The sequence below is a fragment of the Rhinolophus sinicus genome, chromosome 1 (assembly GCF_057876585.1).
Source record: "Rhinolophus sinicus isolate RSI-liver-muscle chromosome 1, RSI-T2T, whole genome shotgun sequence".
Taxonomy (NCBI): domain Eukaryota; kingdom Metazoa; phylum Chordata; class Mammalia; order Chiroptera; family Rhinolophidae; genus Rhinolophus; species Rhinolophus sinicus.
The window spans coordinates 45,265,624-45,285,342 of NC_142501.1; the positions used below are offsets into that span (position 1 = coordinate 45,265,624).

Sequence of the window (19,719 nt, forward strand, 5' to 3'; positions counted from 1 at the left end):
TTTGAGTCAGGCAGTATATCATCTCAACTTCCCAAGGGGCTAGAAATTGAGGTCACCCACCCATGTGAGCAGTCAGCCATGCAACTATGATGGAACCCTGGTAAAGACTCTGGATCCCAAGGCTCAGGTGAACTTCACCTGGTTGGCAATATTCTTTGTGTTGTCACACATTGATACCAGGAAAGTAACACTATGACTCCAGAAGAGGACAACTGGAAGCTATGCATTTATTATTTTCCTAGACTCTATATTATGTGTTTTTTATCTAGGCTAATTTTAATCTGTATCTTTTCCCTGTAATAAATTGTAGCTTTCAGTGAGTTGTGCGTCCTTTCCAGCAATCACCAAGTCAGAGAGTGCTCTTAGAGTCCCTGCAGTAAGGGTAGTTTTGTGGACCGTTCCCTAACTTTGTAGTTGCTAACTGTTCAGGTGCTTTAAGAGATAAATATATTTAAAATATATTTAAAGGAAAGCAAGTATGATTTACAAAATAAAGACATCTCTTATATCGCAGAATAGATTCTAACATACTTCTCACGTACAATATTGATTTAGGTTTTCTCTTGTTGAAACCATTTAATGAGAAAAAAACTGTTATAAATGTAGCTTTCTTCCCATACTTGCAATTTAAGGTTTATAAAACAAAGTAAATCCTGGCTAAGGTTTATCCAAATGAAACAAAATGGAAAAATTAATGATTCTGCACACATTTGTAATGTAACCTGCCAATCACAGTGACTTCACATAAAATACTGTACACTCAGTAATGGCTGACATGTATGATACTGATTTGGAGTTGGTGTTGAACCGATTAGTGAAACAGTGCATTATTTTGGTCAGCATCAACTACTCTAGGAAGTTGCCATCTGAAATAATATGAGCCTATCTTTAGGGATAGTCTCATGTAATTTACTTTTATAGCACTTATCATAATTGTAATTTATTTGTGTAATTTCTTGGTTAATGTTTATTTTCCCCATGACACCGTAGATAGCAGTGTAGCAAGTGCTGTCAGTGCTCTGCTTATAATTCCTTGGCACTTTCCTTTTCAATACAGGCCAACCTGATTTCTAACTGCCAGTACCTGTGACTCATTTCCTTAGTGGTTTCTCCTGGCTACAGACACCTGCTCTGCCTGTGTGCTGGCAGGCAGGACATACCAAGGAATTCATGCTGTTCAGAGCAGTCTTTAAAAACAATGTCTGGTGGGTGTTGGTGAATACATATGCCAGATCCCTTGTCTCTTAGGCAGGATAACTCCCTCAGAAGTGTGTTCTACAACACTGCCTCCTCCAAGTGTGGTCCACTGACCCATAACTTTAGCATCGCTGTTTCCTGGGAGTTGGTTAGAAATGAAAATTCTTAGAATTGACCCTAAAACTATTGGATCAGAACGGGAGTGGAGCCCAGAAATCTGTGCTTAAATAGGAGCTTTTCTTCCAGAATTCCTCAGAAGGATTAAGCCTCAGTTGCATACAATGGTAACTTGCTTGATAAGAAACCCTTTATAAGCTTCCTTCTTTCCCTAGTCGATAGCAGCGTTTCTTGCGATCACACCTAAAACAACCTACATGCACTTGAATCATTGCCTTATGGTTTTCTCCCGGGGGAAATCCATATTGACAGGTTAGGGACCATAATAAATGGATGAATGAATGGTCTTTATAAGATAGAACTCAAATCTAACATTGCTGATTTTTCTAGTGCTCTAGTTCCAGTTTTCCATTTCTGCTACATGCTGAAAACTCAAGTGTGTCCTGCAGCATGTTAGAAAAAAGTGAAGGATTAGTAAAATGAAATATACATCAGAATAAATGATCCAGAATGGAGGAAAGAAAAAGAAAATATGAGAGTGAGTTAAACAATAAGGGTGATAGAATGAGAAGCTCCAACATGTGTTGAATTGAAGTATCAACAGTAGCTGAGAGAGAGAATGGGATGGAGGCATAATTTGAAGACATAATGGCTGAGAAATTTCCAGAATTGATCAATCATACTAATCCACAAATTCAAGAAGGCCAAAACTTTCCAAATATGATAAATAATATGAAATCCATGTTTAGACACAGCATAATAAAATGGCAGAGCCTCAAAGACAAAGAGAAGATCTTAAAAGCAGCTGGAGAAAGACTACCTTCCTAGAAGGGCAGCTACACTATTAGATGACTTTTTAGCAGCAATAATGGAGGTAAGAAGACAGTGTAATAATTCTTTCCAATCTTGATAGAAAACAACTGTCACGCTAGAATTGTTTTTCCAGCCCTACACCTCTAGCACTGTTTGGATGCACCAAACTAGCCAATAATAGCATTAAGGAACAATTTCTACAGGGTTTGGTGCTTTATACTTAAGTTTTTTGTATATAGCTAATGTTTTCTCTCTGTGGGAAAAGTTTCTGATTTTTTTCACTGTTTGGTCTTTAACCCATTGCCATGTAGGGTGTCATGCGAGGTCTCAGCTCCAGCTACCCATGCAAGATCTCAGGATATGGTGAGGCCAAAAAGGAAGATCCACAGAGCCATAGATAGGGGAGTCATACCACTATATTCTCGTTGGTGGCTGGGTTGGAGACACAAGAAACAGGAGCCACACGATCCACAACCTGCCGTCTGCCTCTCTGCCGACCAACCTCACTTGCTAACTGCAATCTGCGCTTGCTAGCTATATCAGTGGCCAACGGCTAACTGGTTACAGCTGATGGCGAACTAGTCATAGCTGATGGCCACCTACTACCCGAGCCAGCACTTTTCCATGTGAGGCCGAGAGCCTGGAAACTGCTCTCTGGGACTCTGTCCCCACACTCCACCCCCTAGGGTCTTGCCTCATAATCTACGTGACAAGCATCTTCCGCAAGGGATCCTGTGTCAGGAACCCAGCTCATGAGAAAAAGTTTAAGCCCAGTTCAAGTAATGTTCCAGGGGGTGTCCCTCGATGTCTACCTACTTTCTGGGCACGGCCAGGGTTCTCACATATTCTCCACAGTGGTTGGTCAAGACACAGGAAGCAAACATCCGCCAGTTCCACTACATGGTGGTACGTTCCCAAGTAAACAGTCAAGTGGTCCATCAAATCAAGAATGGAAGGCACTTCCCCATAGTCCACAGTCATTCACCAGGGCTGTGCATTGACCTCATAGTGTGTGCCCCCTTTGCAGGGCGAGGGCTCAAATCCTCCCCAACCTGGAGGTGAGGGATGACCTTGACCTCACCTGCATCTTCCACGGAGGACTCAGCAAGCATCTCCCCCTGGGAAAACAAGTCCCGCATCTGGGCTGCCCCAGCAAGCACTTCCCAGCCCACAAGGCTGCAACGACCTTGGTTTTCTCCAGCCTATGCTGGTTGGAGAACCATCCACGTCCTCCCACCCCTCCATGGGGCTCCAGCTCCTGAGAACCATGGCTACCAGGCACCATACACTGTATGGGGGCCACATGTCCTCCTGCCCAGAGTCAGACACCATTCCTACCTGTCTGGAATCCTGACGCGCCAGGTGTCCAATTTGGTGGAGGTCTCGGTGTAAAATGTCCACAACTCTAGGAGCCCACGGCGGCAGCAGACCACCAAAAGGAAGGTGACGCTTGCTGTGGCCAATAGGGTGGCATGCCATCCAGAGGCTTGAGAGGACCACCAATTCACTAAGGGGTCACGTTTCTCCCAGGCAGATTGTGTTTTCTGCTCCTGGCGCTGCTCTTCACAGGCTTCCTGAGACTGAGTATTCATACATATAAACTGCTCCATTAGCTTTGACTTTCGGCCAACACCACACCCTGCTCACTGTGCTATGTGTCATGCAGGGTGTCATGCGGGGTCTCAGCTCCTGCTCCCCGCATAAGAACGCAGGATATGGTGAGGCCAAAAAGGAACACCCACGGAGCAATAGATAGGGGAGTCATACCACTATATCCTCGCTGGTGGCTGGGTTGGAGACACAGGAAGCAGGAGCCACACGATCCACAACCTGCCGTCTGCTTCTCTGTCAACCAACCCCTTGCTAACTGCAATCTGAGCTTGCTAGCTCAGCCACGGCAGTTGTATCAGTGGCCAATGGCTAACTGGTTACAGCTGATGGCCAACTAGTCACAGCTGATGGCCATCTACTACTCGAGGCAGCACCTTTCCACGTGAGGCCAAGAGCCTGGAAACTGCTCTCTGGGATTCTGTCCCCACACCCATATGCTCAATAATTTTTCCATTGCTTCTGTTTCTTTAGGCCTTTGTACTGACTTTGCAGCACCTGAGAATGTTCCAGCCCTAGGAATTTCTTTTATTTTTCATTGTTGGTCAGCAGTGTATATTCCTTTATGCCTGTTGCTGAAGAGATATCACATGTTCTCTCATTTATTTCAAAATGCTTCACAAATGTGAAAGGATAGCAAGACAGAACCTTAAAAAATAATACACACAATGAATCGAAATAACTGCTAGGTTTTTAAATGTACGTGTTTTGTGTATTTCTAAGTGGCTCAGTTCAGATGAGTGCAGTGTTGTGTATTCACCAAATGTTTCTTGTGGATGCAATTGCACATCAGTCAAGGTGAAATTCACGTTATGCTCAAGTTGTTCCTAATATATCATGGGGGAACACATTTGCCCTCTCAAAACAATTGTTATAGCCTAAGTGACTATTTCACTCAGACTATAGTGTCTTTTCATTTGCTTACTAGTTAGTGTCTTTTGAAGGGCAAATGTTTTAAATTTTGATGAAGTCTAATTTATCTTTTTGAAAATTAATGATTGTGGTCACAAAAATTCTCTTCTGTATTTCCTTCTAGAAGTTTTGTATTTAGGTCTGATTCATTTCCAGCTATAAAAACAATTGTAAGTTCAATTATATATATATATATATATATATATATATATATATATATATATATATATATCCACATGCACCAGCAGCATTTGTTGAAAAGATGGTTCTTTACCCCATTGAATTAACTTTGCACTTTTGTCAAAAATCAATTGGCTGTGATGTAGAGGTTTGATATACTCCAACCAACTGAGCCATCTGGGAGCTCAGCGGCAGCTCAGCTCAAGGTGCCGTGTTCAATCTTAGTTGCAGGGGGCAGAGCCCACCATCCCTTGCGGGACTCGAGGAATTGAACTGGCAACCTTGTGGTTGAGAGCCCACTGGCCCATATGGGAATTGAACCGGCAGCCCTCGGAGTTAGGAGCATGGAGCTCTAACCGCCTGAGCCACAGGGCCGGCCAACACATTGTTTTAATGTAGCTTTATAGCAAGTTTTGAAATCAGATAGTTTGCTACCTATTTTTCAACAAGTGTTTTGGCTTTGTATTCATTTTTGTATACATTTTGGCCTCAGCTTATCAATTCCTACAAAAAAAAATTCTAGTTGGATTTTGGCAGACATTGTATTGAATCTATGTAGTAATTCGGGGAGAATTGACATCTTAATAATACTGAGTTTTACAATCAATGAGTATGTTACATCTCTCCATGTGCTTAGGTTTTCTTTAATTCTTATATGAATTTTTTGCCTACACTGCAGCTTTATGAGCAAAATATTGTTGATTTAAGCCATTAAGTTTGGGGGGGTTTGTTTCCCAATAGTAGATAATTGGGACACATTTTGGTATCTGGAAATGAGGTGCTTCCATAACAAAAACTTGAAACATGGCTTTGGGAATGAGTGGCAGGTTGAAACTGGAAGAACCTTGAAAAGATTATTAGTGAAAGTCTAACAGCCCTTGAGGAACCCATAATGGGAACCTTATGGTCCTTAAGGTGGCTTGTCAGTGAGGGCTGAAAGGCAATTGCAGACAATATTGTTATAAGTTGGAAGAATGGGGACATTTATTATGCAGTGGCAGGAGGCTAAGCAACACTATCACCTGTAGTAATGTGGAATATAGATCTAAGGAGAAAATAGAACTAGAAAATTACCTTAGGAGATTTCAAGGGGGAGTGTTGAAAGTACTACCTGACTTCCAGCTGCTTGTAGTAATATGCAAGATGAGAATGTTCAGTAAAAGAAATAACTGTATAACAGAGGGATCTAAAATAAAACCGTTTCTTATTCTGTTTTCTTCAGATGGCAGATGATGCTAAAATTATGAAAAGACTTTTGGACAAAGATGAATTCCAGGACACTCAGGAAAATTGGGAATAGAGTGTCAGAAGTATTACTATACAATTCTGTGCAGAGACCTCAGAGAGCTGAGGAGGTATCTCAAACAGATAGCGATCTCTAAGTATCTTACAGGGCAGGCGTTGCTCAACAATAGGGCTTTTAAGAATATCAAGGGTGTTTTCCTATAGTAGCCTTACAGGAAGCCAAAGATAGAGAAGGACTCATCTTGATGAATTTTGTGTGTGTAGCTTTTGTCTAATGGGGTAAACCCCAGTACAATTCATAAGAGACCCACATGGTTTTACGAAGTGTGTACTTGCAGAAACACTGCCTGCTTGGACTAAAAGGGACAGAGTGCAACATGAAGAGGCCTTTGGACTTCTGAAGTACTATTGGCAGGACGTAGGCTGATAAACTGTTTAGCTGCAAACTTCAGCAATTTTTTTTTTTTTTTTTTTTTTTAATGGAAAGGGATGACTAAGGAGGTAGAACCATGAGCCCAGAGGCTAGAGCCAAGACCTATAGAGATGCTGTGCTGTATTCCCAGGCAGTGGGTCTGAGTCCAGGAATTGTCAGCATGTGCGTGGCTGGACTTCAGAATTGTTATGAACTAGCGACTCCTGTTTGCCTCTCTTCACCCCCACTTTCAGTGGAAAAATCTATAATAATTTTCTTATGCCTCTTCCACCATTCTATGTTCGTTTTCAGAGGATATATGTGAATATATATATATATATATATATATATATATATATATATATATATATATAATCTTGTCTCTTTAGTCCACCAGGTCTTCCTACTGAGGATAGATATACTTGAGGGACTGTACTTGATAAATAGCACCTGAAGAGTGTCATACACATTTAGATGAGATTCCGGACTTTGAACCTATGCCTGGTGCCATAATGGTGAGACTAGTACAGAGGTGGGGTCTTGGGAAGTGAGTAGTGTATTTTGCATACAAAAGGAATACGAATAAGGTCGTTTTGCTTACATTGCAGAATCTATTGACGTTAAATGAGGGCTTAGTGTATAAACTATCTGGCATAGAGTGTGAGTTGTTATTCTATAAAGAAAATGCAGAAATAGTGTAATTTATTTATAATTATGCAAATTCCACCCCAACCTTGCTATCCTACTATTTAATGATTTTTCTTATTAGATTACACCCTTGTATCATGACTCTTAAGAAACCAAATGTGTCATCCAAATGTGCTTCTGTGAATATACATGAATTCATATACTGTAGAGAATTTGCTGTTTGATTAAAACAGCTTTGCTATACAGAGGTTCATTTACAAAGTAGGCTTATTGATATTGGCCTGGTGCCATGGTGTCATTTTCACCATTTTTTTCCGGCCCAGGAAGAACTTGCAGTGCTCCTTTGTGGGCCACATGAGCACTTGGGATGCATGCATCCATTTATCCTTCAAACATTTTTTGAGCACAAACTATATGCTAGGCACTGTATGAAGTACTGGAGTTACTGCTTTCATGCAGTGTGTGTTCCAATGGTAGAAACAGACAAGAAATAAAAATAATTTTCAAATAGTGGTAAATACTAGGAAGAAAACAAGGTTACATAATAAGGTATTGGGGAGGAAGGGCTGAATTAAGTTGTATAGTCAAGGCAGACTCTCCGAGGAGGTGATTCTGAGCTGAGACCTGAATGATAAGAAGGAAGTAGGAAGCCAAAGAACAGGGCCACAAGTACCGAAGGCAGAGGGGACACCTCATGCAAAGCCCCTGAGGGGGAAATGACTCAGCTTTATGAATCCCTAAGTAACTTGCATATAAACCTACTCAATCAGTTTATTAATCACTGGATGAGTTCACCTTTTGAAAGAACATAATGCAGATTTCCTTTTTAAAGTGATGATTTAAAAATTCTAATGCAGTGACTCCCATGCTATCATGTACTTAAGAATCACCTGGACAGTTTGTTAAAATATAATTTCCTGATCTAAAAAAGCGGAACTGGTCAAAACAGAATAGAATGGTGGTTCCCAGAGACTGGCGTTGGGGGAATTTGGAAAGATGCTCAAGGATACAGAATTGGAGCTAGTAAACAAATAAGTGCTGGAGATCTAAGGCAAGGAGTAGGGACAACACACAATATTGGACTATAAACTTCAAAATTGCTGAGGGACTAGATCTTTATTGTTCCCACCACAAAAAAGAAATGATACTTATGTGACGTAGTAGAGGTGTTCCTTAACACTATAGTGGCACTCATGTTGTGACATATAAATGTATCAAGTCAATATATTGTGTACCTTAAACTTATACAATGTTATATGTCACTTATATTAAAAAAAAAAAAAAAAAAAGTTTTCTGGGCTGTATCTCCAGAGATTCTGATTCAGTAGGTCAGGTGAGGCCCACAGATTTGCATTTGTAATAAACTCACAGGTGGTGCCAGTGTTACTAGTCTGAGGCCCACACATTGAGAACCACTGCTTTGACAAACCTGTTTTGTGAGTTTAGTATCCATTTTCTAAATGTAAAGCTTGTCAATATTTTCTTTTACATAAAAAATTAACTGCATGCTCATCATCTGAAATCAATTTTTGTAAGTGAAAAGTGCATGAAATATCACAGGTGAAGAGTACCATCTGTTTCGTATTGAATGCATAGCATCTGTAGTATTATGAGTTTAATTTCAATATAGCCATTTAGTAAAGGGTTAATGTCAGTTTTCATTTGGAGAGCATTTCAAAAATTATTTTTTAAATGCTGAAAGGAATTTAAATGATGGGTGACAGAGATTTTTCTGAAATTATTTTTGTTTCTTGAGTTTCTATTTTGTTTCACATAAATAGAAATTATACATTAAATGTTGTTAATCTGGAGAATATGAGAATGGCCCATCAATTGTGCCATTCAGGAAGATGTTTGTGGAAAAGAACTGGAGAAAGGAAGAGGGCCATCAGGCTAGGTTAGCCAGGTCAGCTCAAACCGTTCTGGTCAGCAGGAAGCCTGCCTGCTGCAGTCACACAGCCTGTATGACATACGTCAAAGAAGCCCATGTGCTTCTGTTCTCAGTACTTGTTCCCGGGAAGGGAATTTATAAGCACGTAGCTTGTGTTTTGGGCATCATGACCTTAGCAGCATCAGGGAGATAGCATATGGATGATGACAGCATATGGATGATGATACTAAGAACAGCCCAAATCACCCAGCACTTACTTGAGGTCATTTTGCTCGGAGTGCTTTATGCGAGCAACAGATGTAACCTCCACAATACATATGAGGTAGATAGCAACAACATCTCCATTTTATAGACAAGAAAGTGAGGCAAAGAGTAATTCAGTATAATTTAAGTTACCAAGCAGTTAGTGGCAAAGGTGGGATTCAAACATAGACCATTTGTCTTCAGCCTGATCCCTTAAGCAATGTACTATGTACTGCTTGATATCTGGAAAAGAAACCCCAAATCAAAGGTTTTCAGGATTTGTGTCTATAGTCCCAGTTAAAATGAGGTATCTTGATTGTTTTTTTTGTGTACTCTAAGCTACAGTACAGGAATTCTACCATATCTATTTTGTAATCTTTCTGCCTGAGTCTGACAAGAAACCATTTCAAATGAGGACCGAAAGGAAGACTGCTGGAGTAGTCACTGCAGAGAGAAGTTTTGGATCACGTCGTAGTGTGTGATCTTGGGCAAGTCACCATAATGTCCTCAACTTGTTTTAGTACTCATAAAGGGATGACAGTGTTTGCCCCACAGACTGGACAATTAACAGGATTTTCTGACCATGGATAGAGACATGTACTGCACTATTCATGTTGTCCAGGTAAGTGGACACTTTATGTACAATTTGTGGGATTCTCAAGGGTCATTTTGACTGTAGGATTCTTGCCTTACTGGTTATACCAGAATCCTTGGTGAAGATGCAACTTCATTGTAAGCCTTTGAATGACAGTGGATCTGTGTTCAGAGGATCTCCGTGGGTTATTTCTACAGTTGGGCTCACGATGGCACACGCTAACTATGGAGATAAATCTGGTGGCTGCCCAGATCAAACAATAATATGATGGTTACTAATAGAAGCTACAATTAGGACAGAACGGCAGTGGAGAGCAACAAAGTTCCAAAAGAACTGTCAACTGGTTATCCAGCAGGTATTTTTGTTCTCTAACAAAGCAATAACGAAAAATAATTTTTGTCAACTCAACATAACGGTTGATTTCAACATCTGGGTCTGACAACAACCAGAAATACTTCAAGAGTTCCTTAGTACTTCATTTCAGTTTTATATTTATTATTTAGAATAATTCCTTGAAACAATTTTTAGGTATTATAAAATATTTTTAAAAGATACTTGAGTTTACCCATGATCAAAACAGGTAAAATATCATTAAATTGAGTAGGATTGCATAAATATATAGAAGTGAGTAATCTTTGCAGATGCTTTTGCTATGTAATGTAGAGCCTAAAATCTAAGGAAGAGAATTAGAGAAAATATAAAAGTGCAAGGGAGATAAATGAGTAATGAATTAACTTTTATTTGATTATATTCATTTACAGTTCTGGCACTGACACTTTAAAAAAAAAGATTTTAATTTTATGTAAAGATTGAACTTCAATAAAATAACTTAAAAACATTTACATATACATCACTAAATCTCCATAAAATATACAATAACTTTTGATACAGCTATAGGCTAGAATGACTGAAAGAAGTGACAGATATTCATAATTTTGAAGAGATATCCCATATGTCACATGTAGGAATAAATATTTATATTGGATTTGCCAAGAGATGTAAATATTAAACACTATATAACATGCACTCAGAAATTAAAATATATATTTTGAAAACATTTTAAAAGCATAAAACTGTTTTTGATTTAATCTAGGTGTACATTAGAACTTCTAAATAGAAATTTGAACATTTATTATAAATAAAAGATACTGTAATATCAAGTGAGATATAGTCCAAAAGCTGCTAGGAACCATTTGGACATGTAGAATATAATTTTCTACTTTGGCTAGAGTTAAGTCTCATCTTTTTTAATCTTCCAGTGAAATGGAATGATACTTGAATATTAAAATTTACTAAAATTTTACAAAATATTGGTTTTTACCTTCAAGTACTTATAAGCTGCATTTCTTTTTCTCATTTATATTGCTATGACAAAAATCAAACACTTGAACTTAACTGTCTAAAATAAAAATCTGAATATTACTGCTAAATGAAGGTAGGTATTTAATATTCTGTAGACCAAATCACTCAGGTAAAACAATTTTATACATACAAATGAAGATTTATGGGAATTATATTGTTTTACACTCATAAGCAAATTATGAGGATAAAATTCTCTCATGTACTTCTGAGCATCATTAACACTCTTAGGAAATACCTCTCTGATGACTATTGACACACAAAAAGGTCCTTCTCTAAGAGACAATCTACACAAGATTAGGTAGCAGTTAGCTGTTTGGCCTTTTTAAATGATTGCTATTTCTAGAAAATAGCACAATATCGCTCACCCAGAACTGAATGTACTGACAATGGATACGCTGCTACAACCCGAATCACTTCATTAGTTTAACATCACATGAGGCTAAGAAAATTGATAGAAAGTGACAGAAAACAGGACGTTAAAGTTTATCCAGAGAACAATTCTGAGTCTTTTTATAGGCAGCAGTTACAAATGAGCAGTACATTTTATACACTATTTAATATGTTTTGCTATATAGCACATATCATGAATTCTCCTTTCCTCACCTGGGATGTCCGTCTTTTATTCGTTGTTAGTGAAAAGGTCTGAATTTGGTAATTGAAAACTTGTCACAACAATTGTATAAATGCCAGTTGTTAGGTGCTTAGTATAATTTGAGATTTTATAAGTAGGAGAATGGTAAAAAAAATTGATTATAACAAAATATCTCATTAATTTTATTGTCTTTAGTGTGACGATAAAATAAAACAATCCTCTCAGTCCCCTCACTGGATTACAGTATTTATAACCTATTAGTGTCATTAATTTGTGAGATTTTCCTTAGATAATACATGGATAGTATTTCCTAGAATAACTTCCTCCAGATCTATGATTATAATGCACTTCAATTTTACTTTCTGATGAAAAAGTAAAAGTGTGAGTTGTGAACTTACATTTTTCCTGTTCGTCTTCCTCTGAATAACTGATTTTGAAATTATAGTAAACAATTTCTGAGTTCTTTGCTAACAGATTTCTCATATTAGTGTGAATAACTTAAAAAATAATATTTAGATTAATATAGTAAAATCTGGTTCAGTGGTAAAATAAGTTATGAGAAAGCACTTGACAGCATTACTCTCAAAACCTTTTCCATCAGAAAACTACTGACTATGATTGGGAACAAAATTTCGAACGGAATAGTACCTTTTAAATCTAGCTTTAATTTAGATCTTTACATATATATTAAAATCATGTGTTGAGTAATTATTGACTAAGTGCAACAATCAAAATTATTAGAATGTTTATAGTGAAGAAAACTATTATCAAATCTTTAAAATGTATCTGACATCACATTCAGACCTATGTGTTCAGATGCAATGTTAAATTCTCTTAAGTCTACTGCAGCTCTCATCAGCCATCTAAGCCTCAGTAGGGTTTACAACTTTCTTCACCATATTTTCCTAAAACTAATACACCTCTATTGAATTTGCAGCATGTTTAGAAGCAAACCTATAATACCAGTTAAAAGCATGATGCTTAATGCATTTTAATATGGTAGGTCAAATCATACCATAAATAAATAGTCCTACAAAATGCATATTTGATAATATTTCAAATGGAATGGTTTCAAGTTGATAGGGGTAGCCAAAGATGCTGAGAATGTAAAAGGTGCATAATATTAAAAAAAAACCCTGCAAAGTTCAAACATTAAATTGTTAATGCACTATAAATGTTCACCAAATCTAAAAATAATACCCTAACTGTATAAGGTTCCTTTTCAAATACTTATTTGTTTTTAAAAAATTATAAATAATTCTTATACTGTGCCTCTCTCTTCTGTACTTCAAAGATATGGAATATTTATCAGTATATAAATACCAAAGAGTCCTTTAAAGAAGGGGTTGAGGAGAATAAGCAGGAGAACTATGAATGATTTTCCCTGTTATGTGCATTTATGGATGTAAAGTGGAAAATGCTGTTTACTTATGTCAGAGAGAATAGGCCATGTTCTGTTTTACAAAATAATAAGAGTTGAGTTGCTCCTTTAACAAAGTTACTGTACATTCAGCCCAGCTGAGTTAAGGCTATGTATATAATAAAGAGAAGAGTTGAGGCCATTATTTGGATAAATCAGAAAAATTCTTAAAAGAGAGTACTTTATTGGTCTAAATACCTTGTCTTCTCCCAAATATTCTTATTTTAACACACAATAGCTCATTTTCCACTTCACTTTACCCATGTGAAATGTTACACAGATAACTTTTTTATGCGATAAAAAATACCAATGCTTTTATGAGGCAAATTAATATCCCCTTAGAAATCAACTGTCAAAGCACCTAAGGAAAACAACTCTCTAAAATAATTTTTTTAATTATATGCAATAATCAAAGGGAGAACATTTTTTAGGCCTGTAAAGTGACCATTAACGCACATATCATGCCCTTGGTGGCTTAGAAAATGAACCTCTTTGGCTACATTCTCAGCTTTGACATTAAATAGGAACAAGCCAGACTTTAAGAAAAGGAAAAACAAAAACATCTTGAAACACATCAAATTTAGAAAGCCACCTCTTCACTCCAAAGAGTACCTTATTAGATGTTTAAAGCCATGTTAAAATGCATCAAACATATGTATTCCTAACTGGCCACAGAAGAGTCATTCATATTTTCACTGGAACTAGCAAGTAACTTTGTGAGTAATTTTATACATACTATATAAAGTCTTAATATAAGAGCAAAAAATAGAGTTCATTGATGAATGAACATAAAGACCAATGAACACTTTGAAAAGACATTGTATAGATGTAGTAAGTCACCATTTCTTAAGGATGTGCTATGTGAGAACCACTAATCTGTTCCAATAGAAAATCCCAATTTTTAGACAAGAAGGAAAAAAAAAAAAAAGTCCAGGACAAGCATGAGAAAAAGGAAATGGCCACAGACAAATAAATCTATGTATATTTTGGAGGTGAGGGTAGGGAGATAAACTATCAGGGAAAATGAGAAAGGGTGTGCAAAATAAAAACTAGTTTATGCTCTGAGTAAAAACAGACAAGTACTATTAAGTAAAATGTGACAGTTCCCTTAGGGTTAATAAAAAGTTAAAATAAGTTAAAAATAAGTCCCACTATTTAATTAAACAAACATCAATAACAACAGGATTATTTGTCACTGATATTCTTCCCTCCTTTCTTCTTTGTTCCAGAAATTATTTGAATAAAAGAAGGGAAAAATAGTTCTATAACACAAATGAAGGCACAAATAGGAGGACTCCAGAGTTGATGAGTGAAGGCATGGTGAATATCTGGTGATTTGGGCACGAACAAAAACTGACCCTGAAATGCAGTTGAAGATCTAGTGCTATCTGTATTTATAGTTGCATACCTAAGTGACTAACTCAATTAAGGATCCATAAAAATCTTTTCTTTCTCTTTAGCAATAAAATATACTTATCAAAACTTGCTAGCTTATCTGTGCAAATGTACACTTATCACTGATGCAAAAAATATGTATGAAAATATACCTAAAAAGACCTGCTTTTCATAATGTTCAAAAGATCCTGTGCAGTCAGTTTCTGAAGAGCTCTCAAGATCTGAATTGGAGAGAGAAACCAAAATGTGGAATCCAAAGGAGGTAAGGACAGCTGTGCCCTTGTGGGAGGCACTTTGAATCTGTTGATGAAAGCTTAATGGAATTTACTTTCTAATAGCAGGTAAGATCATAGGTAAGATACTTGTCCATAGAAAAATTAGGGCCCACAGACCATGTTTTGACAGAAAACACCCTTGGAGCATATCCCAGAATCATTCTTTATAAGTATATCATTCATATATGATTCTGTTAGGTTAGCACTGACTCACTTGCCACTAATAATAATATATGGTCTTAGGAAAAAAGGATACCACGGAAAGTCACTGGATACAATATTCACTTTAGACTATCTCAGGGAGGAATTACACATATTTGTTCAATAATTATTAGTTTAAAATCTCTGTAAATATTGGTACTTTTCTTTTTACATTTCTGCTTATGAAAAAAATGTCACCACGATTGTATCTTCCTCCTAATCAAATATTCTAGAATATGAACTCATTCAAAACTAGACTGTGGGAAGAACCAGATTAGAAGCAGGGCAGTGAGGTCACCAATTGCTGGTCTTTCCCCCTCAAGTTTGTTTAAATAACTAAATATATCAGCAGTTGAAAATTATTCCACATCAGAAGCATCGTTGTCAGAAAGATGATAGTTACTTCCCTTCACCCGAATATATTCAATATATCTCCCTTCATCAGAATCTGAAGCCCCACATGTACATAGTCTGTTGTCAAAGAGTGATTCAATTTCCTCTAATTTTTTCCCTTTGGTCTCAGGAAGACAGCCATAGATAAAAATGAGTCCCAATGCAGCGAATCCAGCATAGAGGAAGAAGGCTCCTGTAACGGAAAAATGATACACACAGTAAGTCCTCACTCAATGTCATCAATAGGTTCTTAGAACTGGCAAAACAACCTATGGTTGGTTGACCCTTGAACAATGTGGGGGTTAGGGGGCCCCAAATTCCTGTGCTGTTGAAAATCTGTATATAATTTTTGACTTCCCAAAAACTTTACTAATAGCCTAGTGTTGACTGGAAGCTTTACTGTTAACATAAATAGTCAATTAACATATATTTTGTATGTTATACACTATTAATATGTTATTACAATAAAGTAAGCTAGAGAAAAGAAAATGTTAAGAAAATTGTAAGGAAGAGAAAATATATATGTATTTTTTTTTTTTTAGGAAGAGAATATATTTACAGTACTGTATTTATTGAAAAAAAATCATGTATAAGTGGAAATGCACATTCAAATTGTGTTGTTGAAAGGTTAACTGTACATAACAAAACCAATTTTACCACAGGCTAATTAAAACAAACATGAGTGAAGTTCTTATGGCATCTCATCAATGTTATAACAAAACAACGTGAATGAAACTATTCTATCTGAGGACTTGCTATATCTGTGTAAATATACAGAGGGTGCCAAAAAAATGTGTACACATTTTAAGAAAAGAAAAAACTGTATTAAAGTTGTAATACTCAATATACACCAATAACAAAAGATGAATACAAGTCATGTGTATACATGTATTGACCAGGGTTGGAAAGAGTACTTGATTTTATCTTTCTGCTCAGTCATGCATAGCTATGGTCTCAAATGGAGCCAAAAAAATTACTGCCAGCCTGGTTTACTCTAATTGTTCTAACCCTGTGACTATAATGCAGTTTATCTCTCTAGACTCAAGTCAAGTAATGCCCAACTCAAGAATGATAGACGGGCTCTTATGTAATTTCTGTTTTTAAATCTTTCTTCACTTCCCTGGCTAGAGATAACTTATCTCCTACATGCTTTCACAGCACTTTGCCAAGGCCCCCTATAATAAAAACCAATTAAGTATTATAATTATGTGCATGTATTTGTCTCTCTTGTCTGCCAGATTGAGGTACTTTAAAGGAGAAATTTCTTTATTTACCTTATATTTTCCCAGTCACATAAAATGATTACATTGCTGATGTCATGACTTAATGGAGTATGGCAACTCTATTCTTTTAGTCTCTCATGCCCAAAGTTTGGGAGTCAACCTTCGCTTTTCTCTTATTCTCCTCTCCAAATCCAATCTGGTAGGAAATCCTGTTGGATCTACCATGTTCTCCCGAAAATAAGATCTTAGCGGAAAATAAGCCCTAACATGATTTTTCACGATGACATCCCCTGATCATAGGCCCTAATGCGCCTTTTGGAGCAAAAATTAAATATAAGATCTGGTCTCATTTTCGGGGAAACACGGTACTTTCAAACATAATCTGAAGATGACACTTCTTACTATTCCATTGATAATCTCTGTTGAAGAGCCATCCTCCCTCATCTGCACTATTGTAATAGTCTCCTTGTTCCTTCTCTTAGATCTCTATAGTCCACTTTGTGGGTCTATAGCACTTATCATCACCTGACATACTATAAAGATTGTTTTTTTATTAAAATTTTATCCTGGTGCAATTGAAAAATATTTATTTATATTTCACTGACAGTTGACATACTGTATTGTATTGGTTTCAGGTGTACAACATAGTGATTAGACATTTATATAAGTTACGAAGTGCTCACCCTGATAAGTCTAGTACTTAACTGATACCATATATCGTTGTTACAATATTATTGACTATATTCCCTATGCTGTACTTTACATCACCATGACTATTTTTCTAACTGGAAATCTGTATATTTTAAAAACATCGTCTTTTTATTTTTTTCAAATACGTGATGTTCAATATTATTTTATGTTCGCTTCAGGCGTACATCATGGTGCTTAGAACTTTATATAATTTACAAAGTGATTCACCATAAGGCTAGTTCCCACATGACATCATAGACAGTTATTACAATATTATTGACTATATTCTCTATGCGGTACTTTACATCCCCTTGACTATTTTTTAACTAGAAATTTGTACTTTTAAATCCCTTTACCTCGTTCATCCAGCTCCATAACTCCCCTCCCCTCTGGCAACCATTTGTTTTCTGTATCTATGAGTTTGTTTCTGTTTCTTTGTTCATTTCTTTTGTTCTTTAGAGTCCACATATAAGTTACAGAAAATCATACGGTATTTTTCTCTCTCTGTCTGACTTATTTCACTCAGCATAATACCCTCTAGGTCCACCCATGTTGTCAGAAATGGTAAAATCACATTCTTATTCATGGCTGAGTAATATTCCATTGTATATACCGGGGGTGTCAAAGAAATGTATACAAGTGGACACTTTGGGTTGGTCAAGGTTGCTCAAGCAGTAGTTCTCCGTAATCACAAGTGTCTGGACACTGAGGGGAACCACTTTGAGCACCTCTTGTAATTGCAGAATGCAAACGTGACTTGTATTCATCTTTTGTTATCGGTATATATTGAGTATTACAATATTTTTTTAATTAAATTTATTGGGGTGACAATTGTTAGTAAAATTACAGATTTCAGGTGTACAATTCTGTATTACATCATCTATAAATCCCATTGTGTGTTCATCACCCAAAGTCAGTTCTCCTTCCATCACGATATATTTGATCCCCCTTACCTTCATCTCCCACCCCCCACCCCCCTTACCCTCTGGTAACCCCTAAACTATTGTCTGTGTCTATGAGTTTCTGTGAGTATTACAATTTTAATACAGTTTTCGTTTCTTAAAATGTGAATACATTTTTTTGGCACTCTCTGTGCATACCACATCTTTATCCATTTGTCTTGTCGACTGACACTGAGGTTGCTTCCATATCTAAGCTATTATAAATAATGCTGCATGAACAGAGGGATGCATGCATCTTTTCTAATTAGTGTTTTGGATTTCCTTGGATAAATACTCAAAAGTGGAATTGCTGGGTCATATTCTAGTTCTATGTTTAATTTTTTGGAAACCAACTGGAATTGCTGGGTTATATTCTAGTTCTATGTTTAATTTTTTGGAAACCAACTGGAAAAACAGTTAACCAAGTTAACTGTACTGTATTGGAACACCCTCCCTACTCACTTGATCTGGCCCCCAATGACTTCTTTCTTTACCTGAAGATAAAGGAAATATTGAAAGGAAGACATTTTGATGACATTCAGGACATCAAGGGTAAACGATGACAGCTCTGATGGCCATTCCAGAAAGAGTTCCAAAATTGCTTTGAAGGGTGGACTAGGTGCTGGCGTCAGTGCATAGCTTCCCAAGGGGAGTACTTCGAGGGTGACCATAGTGATATTCAGCAATGAAGTATGTAGCACTTTTTCTAGGACGAGTTTGCGAACTTTCTTGTCTGACCTCATACATTTACGTCTTTAACCCATTTTGAATTTATTGTATATGGTATAAGAAAGTGATCCAGTTTTTCCTTCTCCTTCTCTTTCCTTTCTTTTTTTTTTTACATGTATCTGTACAGTTTTTCCAGCACCATTTATTGAACAGACTGTTTTTACCTCATTGTATAGTCTTACCTCTTTTGTCATAGATTAATGGACTATAAAGGCGTGTGCTTATTTCTGAGCTCTCTATTCTGTTTCATTGATCTGTTTGTCTGTTTTTATGCGAGTACCATGCTGTTTTGATAACTATAGTTTTGTACTATAGTTTGTATCAGGTAGCATGATACTTTCAACTTTGTTCTTCTCTCTCAAGATTGCTGTGGCGACTCAGAGTTCTGTGGTTCCATATAAATTTTAGGATTATTAGTTCTGGTTCTGTGAAAACTGCCATTGGTATTTTGATAAGGATTGCAGTGCGTCTGTACTTTGCTTTGGATTGTATGGACATTTTAACGATATTCCTACGCATGAGCGTGGTACATCCTTCCACTTATTTGTATCATCTTCAATTTCATTCTTCATTGTCTTGTAGTTTTCTAAGTACATTTATTTTTAGTTATTTAATTAAATTTATTTTTAGTTATTTT

General features: G+C 36.8%; 1 protein-coding gene across 1 annotated transcript in view; it reads right to left on the minus strand.

The window, feature by feature from the left end:
• Positions 1-10,580: 10,580 nt before the first annotated feature.
• SLC2A13 (solute carrier family 2 member 13) overlaps positions 10,581-19,719 on the minus strand; it is a 309,333-nt gene continuing 300,194 nt past the window's right edge. Inside the window, exon 10 of the mRNA XM_019736318.3 lies at positions 10,581-15,692. Coding sequence (XP_019591877.2) covers positions 15,466-15,692 — 227 coding nt within the window. The 3' untranslated portion in view covers positions 10,581-15,465. The remainder of the gene's footprint in view (positions 15,693-19,719) is intronic.